The 18,722-nt window shown below is 40.7% G+C and overlaps 1 protein-coding gene across 1 annotated transcript; it reads left to right on the top strand.

Annotated features, from left to right (window-relative positions):
* Positions 1-2,099: 2,099 nt before the first annotated feature.
* LOC104091533 (NDR1/HIN1-like protein 6) lies at positions 2,100-4,544 on the top strand. Its single transcript, XM_009596898.4, has 2 exons — positions 2,100-3,286; positions 4,150-4,544. Exons 1-2 carry the CDS (start codon positions 2,577-2,579, stop codon positions 4,163-4,165), a joined length of 726 nt encoding a protein of 241 aa, XP_009595193.1. The 5' UTR covers positions 2,100-2,576; the 3' UTR covers positions 4,166-4,544.
* Positions 4,545-18,722: the final 14,178 nt, after the last annotated feature.

Raw genomic sequence — 18,722 nt, 5'->3', positions numbered from 1 at the left:
CGGGGTTGGTCTATTTAACAGTGGTATATTATAAATAAAATGATCGAGTGGCAGAACAAATTGCAGATCTAGGGCTGAAATCTGCGTAACTCAAACTACACAATAACGAAGAAAATAATATTTCATCATTTAGCAGCTGACCTGAGGACAAATATATCCCTTAGAAGTATTTTTCAATCCAATGTACAACCAAATCATGGTATTTATTGACCTGCAAAAAGCGCATGACAAGGTCCCTAGAGAGGTTCTTTGGAGATGCCTGGAGGCTAAAGGTGTATCGGTTGCCTACATTAGGGAGATTAAATACATGTATGATGGAGCTAAGACTCGGGTTAGGACAGTGGGAAGCGACTCAGTGCATTTTGCGGTTGTTATGGGGTTACACCAAGGATCCGCGCTCAACCCATTCTTATTTGTATGGGTTATGGATGCACGGACACGCCACATTCAAGGGGAGGTGCCATGGTGTATGTTATTCGCTGATGACATAGTTCTGATTGATAAGACGCGAGGCAGCGTTAACAAGAGGTTGGAGGTTTGGAGACATGCCCTTGAGTCTAAGGGTTTCAAGTTGAGTAGGACCAAGACAAAATAGCTGGAGTGCAAGTTCGGCGCGGAGCCGAGGGAACCAGGCATGGAAGTGAGGCTTGAATCACAGGTCATCCCCAAGAGAGGTTGTTTCAACTACCTTGGGTCGATTATCTAGGGGGATGGGGAGATAGACGGGGATGTCACACATCGTATAGGGGCTGGATGAATGAAATGGAGATTAGCATCTGGAGTCCTATGTGACAAGAAAGTGCATCTGTTACTCAAAGGTAAGTTTTATAAAGCGGTGGTTAGACCGGTCATGTTGTATGGGGCTGAGTGTTGGCCGGTTAAACACTAACATATCCAGAAGATGAAAGTAGCAGAAATGAGGATGTTGAGATGGATGTGCGGGCACACTAGGTATGAGAAGAGGTAGAGGGAGGCCTAAGAAATATTTGGGAGAGGTGATCAGACAGGACATGGCGTGGCTTCAGACTTCCGAGGACATGACCCTTGATAGAAAGGTATGGAGGTCGAGCATTAGGATTGTAGGTTAGGAGGTAGTTGAATTATTTTCTACTTCGTACAGGTGTGAGGCTAGTCTCATAGGGTATTGTCTTAGACTGCTAGTGATTAATGTTGTTTTCACACTATTCTATCTTTTTTTTTGTCGAGCCTTATCTACTGGTTATTATTATTGCTTTTTATTTATTCTCTGGTTCTTATGTTGCTGTCATTATTTTTATTGTTTTCTGTTGATAGTACTGATATATTATTTCTCTTTTCCTCTTCTTGAGACGAGGGCCTACGGGAAACAGCCTCTCTACTCCGTCAGGGTAGGGGTAAGATCTGCGTACACACTACCCTCCCCAGACCCCACTTGTAAAATTTTATTGGGTTGTTGTTGTTATTGTTGTTGAATGTACAACCAAATCAATCTCCAAATCGGCAAATATGAGATTTCCCTTCAAATGAAATTGCATACGGATGAGCTAAAAATGTAATTTTGAGAGGAAAGGAGGAAGAAAGGAGAACGTAGAGTTGAGCTCCATGCCAAAAAATGAGAAAAATTCAAGCCAAAAGAGGTAACAATGAAAGGTGTGGCGCGCAAGAAGAGGAGGAAGAAAAAGGTGGGGAATGGTGGGTATCAGGTTTTGCAGGATTTTTTTTCTATTTTTTGAAATAATTTTATAATTATATGGTGATCAATATGTAATAAATAGAACTTTGGGGTTTGGGTCTGAACTTTCTCACTATACCTTGTCATTAACTCTAATTACATATTAACACTAATTAAGAAAGAAAGTCACCAACCTAGTAATTAAAACTTGAAGGTCTTTTAATTAAAATAAGTTATATAAAGGGTCTCTGGGTCAATTATCCCTTAATACCTATACTAAATTCAACATTACTAAAGCCCAAGTTTGGTTGCTTTTTCTGGTGTCCACATAAATAATATTTTACTTTTTATTTTGTTTAAAAAGTAAACACATATTTTAACTTATACAACATATATTAATTTGTAATAAATCAAACCTAACATCCAAAAGAATTCCTAATATAACTAATTTTTACTGTTAAGTATTAATAATTCCTACATAATTTATTGAGACCACCCTAAACGTTTCTATTTTTCAGTGTGCTAGTTGAAACCTTCCCGCTATGCCAGCACATAAGACCTGCGCATAAATCTCATCACTTCAACTTTTTCCGGTGATCACATCCCCAACATCTTTCTCTCTGCTTTTTGTCTTCACCATTACACAAACACCTCCAAATTCCACCTCCAAATCACTCCACCTCTTCCTCTTCCTATTAAAAGATCTCTTTTTTCCCAACCCAAAAATCCTTTCTTTAATTCCTAAATCTTAGTCATTACTTTACATTCACATCTGATCTCTCACATTCTTATCAAAGATTCAAACTTTATACAATCTGAAGCACATATCATGTTTGATTTAACGTAACATTCTCTTATTATAAAGATTCTTTATTTATATACAAAAACAGAAAAGAAAAGGGTCTTTAATTTCTGGTTTTCAAGAATGTCACAGGTGAAACCTCTAAAGAAACCACCTGGTTTCAGAGATGCTACAATACCAATTCAAAGGCCACCACAACCGCCGCCGCCGCGAAAGATTAACCTTCCACCATCATTCTACCAAGAAAAGAAGCGTAGAACTTGTTGCTTTGGTTGTTGTTGTTGCTGTTTTGTTTTTCTAATTTTGTTACTATTTTTAGTAGCAGCTGGTGGTGCTCTCTACCTGTGGTTTAATCCAAAACTCCCTGTTTTCCATTTAAGATCCCTTGAGTTTACTAAATTCAATGTCACTGAAAATCAAGATGGTCCAAAATTAAATGCACAATCAAATGTTGGGGTTGAGTTAAAAAATCCAAATAGGGAGTTGAAGTTTGTATATGGTGAAACTAAAGTGGAACTTAAAGGTGAAAATGATGTGAACATGGGTGAAGGGAAAGTTTCTGGTTTTGTGCAAGAGAAGAAGAGTGTTAAAGTTGTTAAATTTGTTATGAAATCTAATGAAATGTTGTATGGTGATAATGTTGGGAAAGTGATCAGAAGTGGATTCAAGAGCAAGAATTTAAGAGTTTCTGCTGAAGTGAGTACTGCTATTGGTATTGGATATAATGAATGGAAGAGTTGGAAAATTGGAGTAAGAGTTTCTTGTGGAGATTTGAGGTTAAAGCAGATTGAAAATGGTGCTACACCAAAATGTGGCATTACCTTGTTTAACTGGTAAGTAACAAGCTAATACTTTATATTATAAATAAATTAGGAAGCTTTGGATTACAACTGAACGCTATATTGTAATTATTTATCATAAATTACCTAGTTTTACGATGTCTATCAGCCTATCTCGCAGGCATAGTTCTTGTTGTTTTGTTTAAAAGGGCAACTCGGTGAACAAGGCATCCCGCGTTCATGCAGGGTCCGGGGAAGGGCCGCATCCCAAGAGGTGTAATATAGGCAGCTTAATCTAATGCAAGCATTAGGGGCTGCTTCCATGGCTCGAACCCGTGACCTACAGGTCACACAAAGACAATTTTATCGTTGCTTCAAGGTTCCCTTCATTACTGGTTATTTTGTTTGGTTGGTTTATAATTGAAGTGATCATTAAAGCCTCATTTCATTTGTTATTTAGGTGATGCATTTTATTTAGTATAAAGATGCAAACAAATAAAAAGCAAGAGCTTTTGCATTCATGATATGCTTTTGTATTTGTTTTCTTGCTTCTTTTCTGAGTATATTATTGACTGTACCAATGGGAGAAAAGGAATTAAAGAATAAATTGAATAGATGATTGAACAAATGCACATGGGGAGTCGTTATAGAGAACATAATAAGATGTTATCATTTCACGTTGGTTACAATTTTATTTGTAGTATTGTAAGATTTAGGTGATAACTAATGATTCTTGCCATAATTCAAATAGATCTAACTTCTCTGGTGTACTTTTTTTTCTTCTTATAACTGTGAACTGTGGTATCCCGACCAGTTTGCGCGCACCTCAACTAAACATAAAGCGTTCTAATTTTTGAAGTGCACTTATACTGCAGGGATTATGTTTCTTAACGAACCTTTATATGTCTGATTTGCAGGTTTCATTTAAATTGATTGATTCAACGCCTATCGATACAAATATAACCGAGAACAAGGAATGAAGACATTGCTATAATCTGAGAATGAGAAGAATGAATTGGTATTGTGCCCAAATTCATACATGACTTAATATTTAAGCTCACTTTTTAGATATAAAAGCTTATCGAAGTTAGATCCAGAAGTTCCATCTTACAGCTGGTGATTTATAGTTGCAAGTGTGTCCTTTCAACTTGTAACCAAACTATAAGCACCTGTATAGCATAGATGTTGGAGCATGTAAAGGATGAAAGAGTAGATATATATAAGTATTACTGTAATAGCAGCATGGACATTTTATTTGTAAAGGCACTGGCTATATATTCCTGTTGTATGGGATATTTTACTAAGTTTTGCACTCGTGAAAGTATACAATCAATTGATTGATTGTTTTATTTATTTGCTCACTTATTTCTACATTCATTCAGGGAATAGAGGCGAAGCAGGATTTGAAATTTATGAGTTTTAAGTTCTAGCTAGCTCCGCCCCTGGGAATAGATCCATCCACCAAAATGTCACCAAACACAGAAACAAGTTGTGATGCTAATGATATGTTTTAAAGACACACATGTGTAAGCCTAAAGCAGAAAATATCACTTGTGGATTAGGCTATTACATATGATATCACAACTAGTCAATGCGCAACCTTGAAGAGTATAGTGGGGACAAACTTCACTCAAGATGTTGAGTCCGTAAGAGGGTGCACATGAAACACCGTAGGCAAATTCATGATTGATAAAACACGAGAGAAGCGTGGGTATGTAAAGGAAACATGTCGTAGACGCTAATAATAATGTCTTAAACTCTAATGACGCGTTTTAAAAATACACAGGATTGAATTGTTATAGTATTTGATTAATTAATTGTTTTTCTTAAGAGGTTTATTTGGTGTTTTCTTAGAGGTGGGAGGTTGCTTTTTCTGGTGAAGGAAGGTAGAAGGAGAAAATGAAACTGCAACACGAAAATCCATCTAGTTATTTTTTGTAAGGGCAATCTCATTAGTTATTAATATAACTTCTAAATAAATTTGAAGGAAAAAAAAAAAAGGCAAATTCCAGATCTTATTTTTCTCCCAAGAGTACAGTCTTACCAAAAGCTGTTTAACAGGATCCAAGAAACTAGTTACCTTTCCTGCGTGTGACGATTCTAGCCAAATTTGGGTAGTCTAAAAATATAGGCTTAGGTGACAACGTTTATGACTCAATTTGTTCAAAGTTTGCTTTGGTTTATTTGAGCTAAACTATAAGGCTTAACTAATCACACAAAAAGTACATATGCTTTTGGAGGCCTCTGCTCAATTATTTGTATCCATAAAATAAAGTTGCAGATAAGATTGAGCCTAATTCAAAAATAGTCAGATTTTCAAGTGCTAATGGAAAAATAGTCACAGTTTCAAAAGTAATCGAAATTTAGCCACTTTTTATGTAAAGATAAATCTGAACGAAAACACTGTTCAAAATTCAAAAAATATTCTAGCATAATATACTGGAGTTCGAATTTCTTACGTGTGAACTTCCAGCATAATATACTGGAGTTCCAGCATAATATACTGGAGTTCCAGCATAATATGTTGGAAGTTCATACACATGTGCACCAATCTCCAGTATATTATGCTGGAACTTTCCGTGTTGCAGTAAAATAGTGGCTATTTTTCAATGACTTTGCAAACGCTAACTATTTTTCAATTACCAATCTGAAAACTGTTTGGCCCTTGCTATTTTCACGATAATATTGGATATATTTTTGCACTAGTTTGTTTGTTTTGGGTTACCGTACTTATCTCCGAATTGCTTCATGAGTTTTCAGTTTGGCAATCAAGATATTGCTAGTCCCAAATGACATTTCTTGGCCACCTTAAATAGTGATTGTTACACATAAGAAATATATGTCTAATTTTAGGAAATTTTCCTATATAAATAGGTAGATACGGAGTACATGTTTTCTAGTTGGACATTGTGCCCTCCCCACTCCTCCTCCCCCAAATCGATCAAGACAACTGCCTAAGCTTTGAGTCTTTAATGTGTCATCAATTAAAATATATACTTTCTATTTAAAAAAGATACACATATATACATACAATATTTTCCAAGTTACCGCTGATCCCCTACCCTAAAGATAGGTCCGCCTCTGAACGCTTGCCAAATATATAAAAAACACAAATGCTAATTATGTATACTATATGTATATTATATATTTATATATACAAAAATATGCATTTACCGACTATTATTTCGGGGGCGACTATACTCGGTAGATTCCAATATATATTTGGTAGTTTTTCTCATTGCATGTTAATTTGAAATACTAGTATAACTTGTAATTTTTCTCAAATAGGAAAGGTGCAAAGATACATTTTAAATTGTTCGGCAAATTTCACTTAGAGAACTAAAGGTAATAAATCGATTTGATGGATAATGAAAGTTTAATGCCATCTCCAAATACTATGAAATTAGTTGATAAAGGAGTGAAATATAACCTAATTTCAGTAGGAATGATGGTGAAAATTTTGTTGATTCACTAGAATCTAAGTGCGATTTGGGGCATGCAACCCCTAAATTCGATGAAGCAATGCAAAATACCCCTATTGATAGAAGGACTCATTCACATAGTGGGACTCCCAGTGATAGAGTAACCATGTCACAAACTGCTTAGCGTGTAGTTGTTGAAAAAAACACGAGTTCAAAAAGAAAGATTAAAATGGTTGGAAGAGATATTGTGAAGCAGAAGTATAAAATGGTGGGAAAGGATGTTGTGAACAATAAGGGTAAAGGTTCTAAAAGGAAGGCTAAAAGGGATGGGGATGATGTTCTATCAAAAAAGAAAAAAGTTCACGTTGATCAAAAGAAAAAATGTTCTAGCTCATCTGATTGGAAGGTATTTTCTAAATTGTATAACTCTAACTTATATGCGCTTAGTTTATTTTAGTATGTAGAAAATGTATCCAATATAGCAATTATGTTCCAGATTTGTATATAAAATGTATTATATTTTTTTCAAATTGTATATAATTTGTATCAAGTAGATAAGGAATATGCAATTTGTATATAAAGTTTATCATCTATCCACACAGTATATAAGTAAAATATAAAGTGCATATTTGTGGTTGTTATGAAGCATATATATATTTATATTTTTGTATTGTCTGCACCTTTGGGATTACTATGTTCCTTTGGGTGATCATTATTGTACTCGTATCAGTGTGCATACAAACTACAGTATAGTGAAACATTTGAAAGATACTTTGGATTATCAGCAGCTTGAGATATTTAGAAGAACATGTTTTGGTTATTTTGTGGATTTGCCCGAATTCTTATACATAATAAACTTATTCATTCACTATTGCCTAGGGAAGTGGTTTCACCAAAAGATGATGAGTTATGGATTAGAGTGAATAGCACCAAGTTGCGCTTTGGACTTGCAAAGTTTTGATAATGGTGAACCCAATAAGGATTATGAATTTGTCCAGTCAAGTCGGTTGATGAAATTGTACTTTCCAAATATGTCGAAAGTGTCTAAGAAATTATTAACTGACTGTTTCTTTAAAAAAAATATAAAAATCTGATGAGGACGCATTAAAGATTGCAGTATTATATTTCATTCACAGTTTCCTATTTTCTATTACGAATGTTGATTTCATAACAAAGGATGATTTTATATGGGTTGAATCTGGTGATTTTGAGACATTCCCTTGGGGGAAAGTGGTTTTTATTGCTATGTTGGAGTCAATGAAGGATAAGGTTCATAGCAGGAGAGAGATGTACCGTTATGGTAGTTTTTCTTTGGCATTTCAGTATTGGTTTTATGAATTTTGCCCTTATACTCACAAAAACCTATCTTACCGGATTGGAGATCTTGTGCCACGCATACTAAACTAGACTATAAAGAAGAAGGTGACCTTCAAGAGGTTGAGGAAAGAATTTTTTCTTTTAAGTCGGGAGCAGGTAAAAAATATTTTTGTTTACTTTACAATATTTTGACGCAGTGCTTATTTTTTGAATTTACTTCAAATGCTAACAGTATACATAAATTATATATTTATGATATATTTTTTATACCTTTAATATACATAATATCAATTAACTGTATGATGTGTAGTTTCTGCAAATAATATTTGGCTGTATTTTATTTTTATAAATTTCATGATTGCTAAGTTAATTTTTTTTATTTGTAGTTGGTGTTTTGTAACATTGCCCCAACAAATGTTGAACAAACAAGGGTTGAATTGCATGATTTTGTCCCAGTATATGAAGATAAAAATGAGATGGATATCGAACCTGGAGCTTTGCCTGAAGTTAATCCAAGAGATGATGTTGATGATTTCAACATTAGACCTGAAAAAATGCTAAGAAGCAGCCCAAAAATAAGCTGGAATCATAACCTATAAACTGCAACGATCCGGTCGGTCGTTTCGAGAGTTATAACCCCGTTTTCCCTATTTCTACTTTTTTTTGTGTTATTCAGTTATATTATATTATATCGGGTTAGTGGGTTCGAGTCCAGAAGGAACTCGGAGTGAAATGAGACACTTAGTCTCATAATTAAAAAAGTTAAAAAAGTGGACCGGATATGGACCTATGTGTAAACGACCTCGGATTTAAATTTTGATGATTCCAATAGCTCCGTATGTTGATTTTGGGCTTACGAGTGTGTCCGGAATATTGTTTGAAAGTCCGTAGAGGAATTAGGCTTGAAATGCCGAAAGTTTTATTTTTGAGAAGTTTGACCGAGGGGTTGACTTTTTGATATCGGGGTTGGAAATCGATTCTGAAAATTGAAATACCTTTGTTATGTCATTTGGGACTTGTGTGCAAAATTTGAGATCAATCGGACGTGATTTGATAGGTTCCGGAGTTGTTTATAGAAATTAAAATTTTTAAAAGTTCATTAGGGTTGAATTGGGGTGTAATTCATGGTTTTAGCGTTGTTTGAGGTGATTTGAGGATTCGACTAAGTTCGTATGATGTTTTAGGACTTGTTGGTATATTTGGTTGAGGTCCCGAGGGCCTCGGGTGAATTTCGGATAGTTAACGGATCAAAAATTAAACTAGAACAGCTGCTGCAATTTCCTTATGTTGGAAATTGCTTCTGCCCAGAAATCGAGCCCAGATGTGAGCCCAGATCGAGCTCAGGGTCGAGGGCCACGATCAAAGCCTAGATCGAGCCTAGAGTCGAGGGCCATGATCGAAGGCATGATCGAGCCCAGAGTCGAGGGCCACGATCGAAGGCATGATCGAGCCCAGAGTCGAGGGCCACGATCGAAGGCATGATCGAGCCCAGAGTCAAGGGCCACGATCAAAGGCATGATCGAGCCCAGGGTCGAGGGTCACGGTCGAAGGCCGCTCGAAGACATAATCGAGGGTCAGGATCGAGAATCAGGATCGAGGGCCAGGACCGAGGACCAGGATCGAGGACCTCTATCGAAGGCTAAGATCGAGGCAGAACCGAGGATGTCTGGGCAGAATTATAAAAACAGGGACTTCATCCCATTTGCCATTTTTGACAAATTGGAGCTTGAGGAGAGGCGATTTTTGATATATTTTCAAAGAAAACTTGAGGTAAGTCCCTTGTGATCATTACTACTCCATAATATTGAATTATCATCGAATAATCCGACTAGATTACATGATTTTGAGGTGTAAATCGGAGATTGGAACTTAGAAATTTGGAAATAAGATTTGTAGATTTGAGGGTCGAGTTGAGGTCAGATTTTGGTAAAATTGGTATGGGTAGACTCGTGGTTGAATGGGTTTTCGGATTTTGTAACTTTTATCTAGTTCCGAGACGTGGGCCCTACGGGCAATTTTTGAGGCAATTTCGGGTTTTGGTCTAATTTTGTAGTTTTCTTGTGGAATTAATTCCAATGAATTTAATTGACTGAAACGAATTATTTATGACCAGATTAGAGGCGTTTGGAGACCAATTCACGAGGAAAGGGCATTGCAGAATAAGAATTTCGCGGTTTGAGGTAAGTAACGATTGTAAATCTAGTCCTGAGGGTATCAAACCCCGGATTTTCGTATCATTCTAATATTTTGAAGTGATGCACATGCTAGGTGACGGGCGTGTGAGCGTGCACTGTTGGAGATTTGTGACTTGGTCCGTCCCGTAGCAACTGTAAAGTTGCATACTTTGTTGAAACCATTTGATACTTATATGTTTTAGAAAGAATTTCTGTAAATTGGGCTGAATGTCATGTTTGGGCCTTGCGCCAATGCTGTTTGGACCCTTAGGAGCTGTTTCTTACCATCCTCTCATTGTTTTTGATTGAAAATCTATACTCAGTAATGTTTGTACTTGTTTACCGCATAACTCAGTTTTTATGACTCTATTTTGATGCATATAAATATTTTGGGCCGAATGCCCTGTTTTACTGAAATGCCCGAGTGGCTTGAGATATTTATGACTGAGTGAGGTCGAGGGCCTGATTGGTGAGGATGAGTGTGGATCGGGGCTGCCCGCCTGCAGCATACTTATGACTGAGTGAGGCCTAGCGCCTGATTGGTGAGGACGAGTGTAGATCGGGGCTGCCCGCCTGCAGCATACTTTATTATTATCGCACGTGAGTTGTCCGTGCAGATTATAGTGCTTGGGCTAAAGGAGCCCCTCCGGAGTCTGTACACACCCCCAGTGAGCGCAGGTACCTACTGAGTGCGAGTGCCGAGTACTGAGTGATTGGGAGGCAAGAGTGATTGTGAGGTATGCCCGAGTGGCAAGAGTGATTGTGAGGTATACTCGAGTGGCAAGAGTGATTGTGAGGTATGCCCGAGTGGTACGAGTGACTGTGAGGTTTTCCCGAGGGGCTGTATATGAGTGATGTTTGGCCCGAGGGGCTATTTCTGATTTTATCATTTTTGCTCACCTTTGCATTGAGCCTTTGTTTGAAAACCTGTTGGAAAAATGTCTTTAAATGATTTTTAATGGAACTGGGTTTAAACTAGATGTTTGATTCAAATCCTAATTTTTTAAAAGCATGTGGTATTTTATTGAGATTTCCTGATATTAACGTTATATGCTTTATTGCTCGTCACTATTGCTCAGTCTTTATTTATTATTGTTACTTACTGAGTCGGCGTACTCACGTTACTCCCTGCACCTTGTGTGCAGATCCAGGTGTAGCTGGATGCGGTAGCGGTTATTGAGTGTTCTAGTTGCAGATTTTCTTGGAGATAGCAAGGTAGCTATTTGGCGATCGCAGCCCCTTCTCTTCTCCCTCTTATCTTCCTCTAGTTGTATTTAGCTATTTTTTGGGCTGAGTTAGCCTTTATATTGTTAGACAGATTGTAGTATATGAGCATGACTAGTGACACCCCAATGTCGGGGTTTTCTTTTCCGCACTTCTGTTTTTCTTTGATTTGAACTCTTTAAATGGAGGTTTTATGTTAAATAACCTTGAAATTATCTTTGAAATAAAAATGTCGGTTTGTTTTGGAAATGAGTCGGCTTGCCTAATTCCACGATAGGTGCCATCATGACAGAGGTTACTTTGGGTCGTGACAGATTGATATCAGAGCCTAGGTTACATAGGTCTCACGAGTCATGAACGGGTTTAGTAGAGTCTTGCGGATCGGTACGGAGACATCTGTACTTATCTTCAGGAGGCTGCAGAACCTTTAGGAAACTTTACATTCTTGGATTCTTGTCGTGCGAATTTGTTGATTCTAGTAATTAAACATATGTTGTTTCATTCTCTCATAGATGGTGAGGACTCGTACTATCGGTCATGAGGGCCAGCCACCAGTACCACCAGCCAGGGCCACGAGAGGCAGAGGCCGTGGTAGGAGCAGAGGTGCAGCCCGTACAGCAGTTAGGGCAGTACCTATAGATCTACCGGTTATCCCAGATCAGGACCAAGTTCCAGTTGTTGATGCACCAGCTCAGGCACCACCTGTGCCTATTGTGATTCCAGGCCTTCAGGAGGCCCTAGCTCAGATTCTGACAGCATGTACTGGCCTTGCTCAGGCGGTCTCTATTTCGACGGCTGCAACCACTTCTCAGGTCAGGGGAGGCACTCAGACTCCTGTCGCTCGCACACCCGAGCAGGTCATTCAGGGACTTCAGACACCAGAGCTACCACCAACCCAGCCAGTTGCTGTTGCTCAGGATTATATGGTTCCTGCTATGCCTAAGGATGATCAGCGCAGGTTGGAGAGGTTTGGGAGACTTCAGCCACCACCTTTCAGTGGCACAGAGAGAGAGGATGCTCAGAACTTTTTGGACAGGTGTCAGAGGATACTCTGTACTGCTGGTATTTTGGAGACTTGTGGGGTCTCATTCACTACCTTTCAGTTTTCTGGGGCTGCACTCAAATGGTGAGAGACTTACGAGAGGCGTAGGCCTGTTGGCGCAGCACCCCTTACTTGGCAGCAGTTCTCCATGGTCTTTTTGGAGAAGTTCGTGCCTCGATCCCGCAGAGAGGAGCTGCGTAGATAGTTTGAGCGGCTCCGCCAGGGTGATATGTCTGTGACGCAGTATGAGATGTGGTTCTCCGAGTTGGCCCGTCATGCTATCTGGTTGGTTCCCACGGACAGAGAGAGGATCATGAGGTTTATTGATGGCCTCACTTATCAGCTACAGTTGCTCATGACCAGGGAGCGGGTTTCGGGTGCTACCTTTTATGAGGTTGTCGACATTACTCGGCAGATTGAGATGGTTCGCGGTCAGGAGAGGGTTGAGCGGGAGGCCAAGAGGCCTCGTGGTCAGGGTGGATTCAGCGGTGCTCCTTTTGGGGGTCAGTTCCAGCACGGTAGACGTCATCATTTCAGACAGGCTCAGTCAGCTCGGCCATTTCATCGGGGTGCATCATCTGGCCATGGTTCTCACAGTTCTCATCAGGTCCACTCATCACTTGGTGCCCTTCCAGTTCAGAGTTCGTCCCGTGCTCCACCTGTTCAGGGCTCTTCCATGCCAGGTTCTTCTACCAGTCATCCCGGTGCTAGGGGTTCCTTCAGTTTCCGCCGCCAACACCAGGGAGTTATTTTGAGTGTGGGGAGCTTGGGCATATGTGGAGGCAGTGTCCTCGTTGTCATGGAGGTCTATCTCAGTAGAGGAGTCAGCCTCCGACTATAGCACCAGCTACCTCACCATCCACCCAGTCAGCTCGGGGTAGAGGTTAGTCAGCTAGGGGTCGCCCTAGAGGGGGAGGCAGATCAGGGGGTGTTCAGGCCCGTTTCTATGCTCTCCCTGCCAGACCAGATGTTATTACTTCAGATGCTGTGATTACAAGTATTGTCTCAGTTTGCCACAGAGATGCCTCAGTATTATTTGACCCTGGTTCCACGTATTCATATGTTTCCTCGTATTTCGCCCATTTTCTGGATATGCCCCGTGAGTCTTTAGTTTCATCTGTACATGTATCTACTCCTGTGGGCGATATTATTATTGTTGACCGCATATATCGGTCATGTGTGGTGACTATTGGGGATCTGGAGACCCGAGTAGATCTATTGTTGCTCAGTATGGTTGACTTTGATGTGATATTGGGTATGGATTGGTTATCTCCACGTCATGCTGTTCTAGATTGTCACGCTAAGACGGTGACGTTGGCTATGCCGGGAATTCCGAGGCTTGAATGGAGCGGTTCTGTAGATTATGTACCAAGTAGGATGATTTCATATTTGAAGGCTCAGCGCATGGTTGAGAAGGGTTGCCTATCTTATTTGGCTTTTGTGAGGGATGTTAGTGCAAAGACTCCTGTCATTGATTATGTTCCGGTGGTACGTGACTTTTCGAATGTGTTTCCTGCAGACCTACCGGGCATGCCGCCTGACAGGGATATTAACTTTGGTATTGATTTGGTGCAGGGAACTCAGCCCATTTCTATTCCACCATATCGTATGGCACCGGCGGAGTTGAAGGAATTGAAAGAACAGCTTCAGGAACTCCTTGATAAGGGGTTTATTCGGCCTAGTGTGTCACCTTGGGGTGCACCGGTTCTATTTGTGAAAAAGAAGGATGGTTCCATGAGAATGTGTATTGATTATAGGCAGTTGAACAAGGTCACATTCAAGAACAAGTATCCTTTGCCTCGTATTGATGATTTATTCGACCAGCTTCAGGGAGCGAGGGTGTTCTCCAAGATTGATTTGAGGTCCGGTTATCACCAGCTGAAGGTTCGGGATTCAGATATTCTCAAGACAGCTTTCAGGACCCGATATGGCCATTATGAGTTCTTGGTGATGTCTTTTGGGCTGACCAATGCCCCAGCAGCGTTCATGCATCTGATGAATAGTGTATTCCATCCCTATTTGGACTCATTCGTCATTGTATTCATTGACGACATCCTGGTGTACTCTCGTAGCCAGGAAGAGCACGCTCAGCATTTGAGGGTTGTATTGCAGAGACTGAGGGAGGAGAAGCTTTATGCAAAGTTCTCTAAATGTGAGTTTTGGCTCAGTTCAGTAGCATTCTTGGGGCACGTGGTGTCCAATGAGTGTATTCAGGTGGATCCAAAGAAGATAGAGGCGGTGCAGAGTTAGCCCAGACCGTCCTCAGCCATGGAGATTAGGAGCTTTCTTGGTTTGGCGGGTTACTACCATCGCTTTGTGGAGGGATTTTCATCTATTGCATAGCCCTTGACCAAATTGACCCAAAAGGGTGATCCATTCAGGTGGTCGGATGAATGTGAGAAGATCTTTCAGAAGCTCAAGACTGCTTTGACCACAGCTCCAATGTTAGTTTTGCCATCAGTTTCAGGTTCTTACACCGTGTATTGTGATGCCTCGAGGATAGGCATTGGTTGTGTTTTGATGCAGGAGGGTAGGGTGATTGCCTATGCCTCGCGCCAGTTGAATACCCATGAGAAGAACTATCCTATCCATGATCTTGAGTTAGCAGCCATTGTTCACGCCTTGAAGATTTGGCGTCATTATTTGTATGGGGTTCACTGTGAGATCTATACTGATCACCGGAGTCTGCAGTATCTGTTAAATCAGAAGGATCTTAATTTGCATCAGCAGAGATGGTTAGAGCTGCTTAAGGACTATGATATCACTATTTTGTACCATCCGGGGAAGGCCAATGTGGTGGTCGATGCTTTGAGTTGCCGGGCAGAGAGTTTGGGGAGTTTAGCATATCTTCCAGCAGAAGAGAGACCTTTGGCATTAGATGTTCAGGCCTTAGCAGGCCAGCTTGTTAGATTGGATATTTCGGAGCCTAGTAGGGTATTGGCTTGTGTGGTCTCCAGGTCTTTTCTTTATGATCGTATCAGGGGGCGTCAGTATGGTGACCCTCACTTGCTCGTTCTTCAGGATAGGGTTCGGAGAGGCAATGCTAGGGATGTGACTATTGGTGATGACGGGGTGCTGAGAATGCAGGGCCGGATATGTGTGCCTAATGTAGATGGGCTTCGAGAGCTGATTCTTGAGGAGGCCCACAGCTCGCGGTATTCCATCCATCCGGGTGCCGCGAAGATGTACCAGGATTTGAGGCAGCACTATTGGTGGAGGCAGATGAAGAAGGATATAGTTGGGTTTATGGCTCGGTGTCTAAACTGTCAGCAGGTTAAGTATGAGCATCAGAGACCAGGTGGCTTGCTTCAGAGGTTAGAGATCCCAGAGTGGAAGTGGGAGCGGATCACTATGGACTTTGTAGTTGGGCTCCCACAGACTTCGAGAAAGTTCGACGCTATTTGGGTTATTGTGGATCGGTTGACCAAGTCCGCACACTTCATTCCAATTGGTACTACTTACTCTTCAGAGTGGTTGGCTGAAATTTACATCCGAGAGATCGTTCGCCTACATGGTATCCCAGTTTCCATCAGTTTAGATAAGGGTACTCAGTTCACATCACAGTTTTGGAAGGCCGTGCAACGAGAGTTGGGTACTTAGGTTGAGTTAAGCACAGCTTTTCACCCTCAGACGGACGGGCAGTCTGAGCGCACTATTCAGATATTGGAGGACATGTTGCGTGCTTGTGTCATTGACTTTGGGGGTTCATGGGACCAGTTTCTGCCACTCGCGGAGTTTGCATATAACAATAGTTATCAGTCGAGTATTCAGATGGCTCCGTACGAGGCTTTGTATGGGAGGAGGTGTAGATCTCTGGTTGGATGGTTTGAGCCGGGTGAGGCAAGGCTCTTACGTACAGACTTGGTCCAGGACGCATTAGATAAGGTGAAATTAATTCAGGAGTGGCTTCACACGGCGCAGTCCAGGCAGAAGAGCTACGCGGATAGGAAGGTCTGTGATGTGTCTTTTATGGTTGGGGAGAAGTTTTTGTTGAAGGTATCACCCATGAAGGGTATTATGAGGTTTGGGAAGAGGGGCAAGTTGAGCCCCCGGTTCATTGGGCCTTTTGAGGTGCTTCAGAGGATAGGAGAGGTGGCTTATAAGCTTGCCTTGCCACCCAACTTGTCGAGTGTGCATCCAGTATTTCATGTTTCCATGCTCCAGAAGTATATTGAAGATCCATCCCATGTTTTGGATTTCAACACGGTTCAGTTGGAGGGTGATATGACTTATGATGTGGAGCCGGTGGCTATTTTGGATCGGCAGGTTCAAAGGTTGAGATCAAAGGATATAGCTACAGTGAAGGTGCAGTGGAGAGGTCAGTCTGTGGAGGAGGCCACCTGGGAGACCGAGCGGTAGATGCGGATCAGATATCCATACCTATTTGAGACTCCAGGTATGTTTCTAGACCCATTCGAGGACGAACGGATGTTTAAGAGGGGGAGGATGTAATGACCCGGTCGGTCGTTTCGAGAGTTATAACCCCGTTTTCTCCATTTCTACTTTTTTTATGTTATTCAGCTATATTATGTTATATCGGGTTAGTGGGTTCGAGTCCATAAGGAACTCAGAGTGAAATGAGACACTTAGTCTCATAATTGAAAATTTGAGTTAGAAAAGTGGACCGGATATGGACCTATGTGTAAACAACCTCAGATTTGAATTTTGATGATTCCAATAGCTCTGTATGGTGATTTTGGGCTTAGGAGCATGTCCGGAATATTGTTTGGAAGTCCGTAGAGGAATTAGGCTTGAAATGCCGAAAGTTTTATTTTTGAGAAGTTTGACCGAGGGGTTGACTTTTTGATATCGGGGTCGGAATATGATTTTGAAAATTGGAATACCTCTGTTATGTCATTTGGGACTTGTGTGCAAAATTTAAGGTCAATCAGACGTGATTTGATAGGTTCCGAAGTTGTTTGTAGAAATTAGAAATTTCAAATTTCATTAGGCTTGAATTGGGGTGTAATTCATGGTTTTAGCATTGTTTGAGGTGATTTGAGGATTCGACTAAGTTTGTATGATGTTTTAGGACTTGTTGGTATATTTGGTTGAGGTCCCGAGGGCCTCGGGTGAGTTTCGGATAGTTAACGGATCAAAAATTGAACTAGAATAGCTGCTGCAATTTCCTTCTATTGGAAATTGCTTCTGCCCAGATGTGAGCCCAGATAGAGCTCAGGGTCGAGGGCCATGACCGAAGCCCATATCGAGCCCAGAGTCGAGGGCCACAATCAAGGGAATGATCGAGCCCAGAGTCGAGGGCCACGATCGAAGGCATGATCGAGCCCAGAGTCGAGGGCCACGATCGAAAGCATGATCGATCCCAGGGTCGAGGGTCATGGTCGAAGGCCGGGTCGAAGACATAATCGAGGGCCAGGATCGAGAACTAGGATTAGGGCCAGGACCGAGGACCAGGATCGAGGACCTCAATCGAAGGCCAAGATCGAGGCAGAACCGAGGATGTCTGGGCAGAATTATAAAAATAGGGACTTCGTCCCATTTGCCATTTTTAACAAATTGGAGCTTGAGGAGAGGCGATTTTTGATATATTTTCAAGGAAAACTTGAGGTAAGTCCCTTGTGATCATTTCTACTCCATAATATTGAATTATCATCGAATAATCTGACTAGATTACATGATTTTGAGGTGTAAATCGGAGATTGGAACTTAGAAATTTGGAAATAAGATTTGTAGATTTGAGGGTCGAGTTGAGGTCAGATTTTGGCAAAATTCATATGGGTAGACTCGTGGTTGAATGGGCTTTCGGATTTTGTAACTTTTGTCGAGTTTCGAGATGTGGATCCCACGGGCGATTTTTGAGGCAATTTCGGGTTTTGGTCTAATTTTATAGTTTTCTTGTGGAATTAATTCCAATGAATTTAATTAACTGAAACGAATTATTTATGACCAGATTCGAGGCATTTGGAGACCAATTCACGAGGAAAGGGCATTGCAGAATAAGAATTTCGCGGTTTGAGGTAAGTAACGATTGTAAATCTAGTCCTGAGGGTATCAAACCCCAGATTTTTGTATCATTCTACTATTTTGAAGTGACGCACATGCTAGGTGACGGGCGTGTGAGCGTGCACTGTTGGGGATTTGTGACTTGGTCCGTCCCGTAACAACTGTAAAGTTGCATAATTTGTTAAAACCATTTGATACTTATATGTTTTAGAAAGAATTTCTGTAAATTGGGTTGAATGCCACGTTTGGGCCTTGCGCCAATGCTGTTTGGACCCTTAGGGGCTGTTTCTTACCATCCTCTCATTGTTTTCGATTGAAAATCTATACTCAGTCATGTTTGTACTTGT

This window comes from Nicotiana tomentosiformis, chromosome 8, assembly GCF_000390325.3.
Source record: "Nicotiana tomentosiformis chromosome 8, ASM39032v3, whole genome shotgun sequence".
In the NCBI taxonomy this organism is placed as follows: Eukaryota; Viridiplantae; Streptophyta; class Magnoliopsida; order Solanales; family Solanaceae; genus Nicotiana; species Nicotiana tomentosiformis.
The sequence above is the reverse complement of the archived record's forward strand: the minus strand, read 5'-3'. Positions and strand labels throughout refer to the sequence as shown.

Coding starts and splice junctions, on each gene's coding strand:
- LOC104091533 (XM_009596898.4), top strand. CDS start 2,577: ATGTCACAGGTGAAACCTCTAAAGAAACCACCTGGTTTCAGAGATGCT.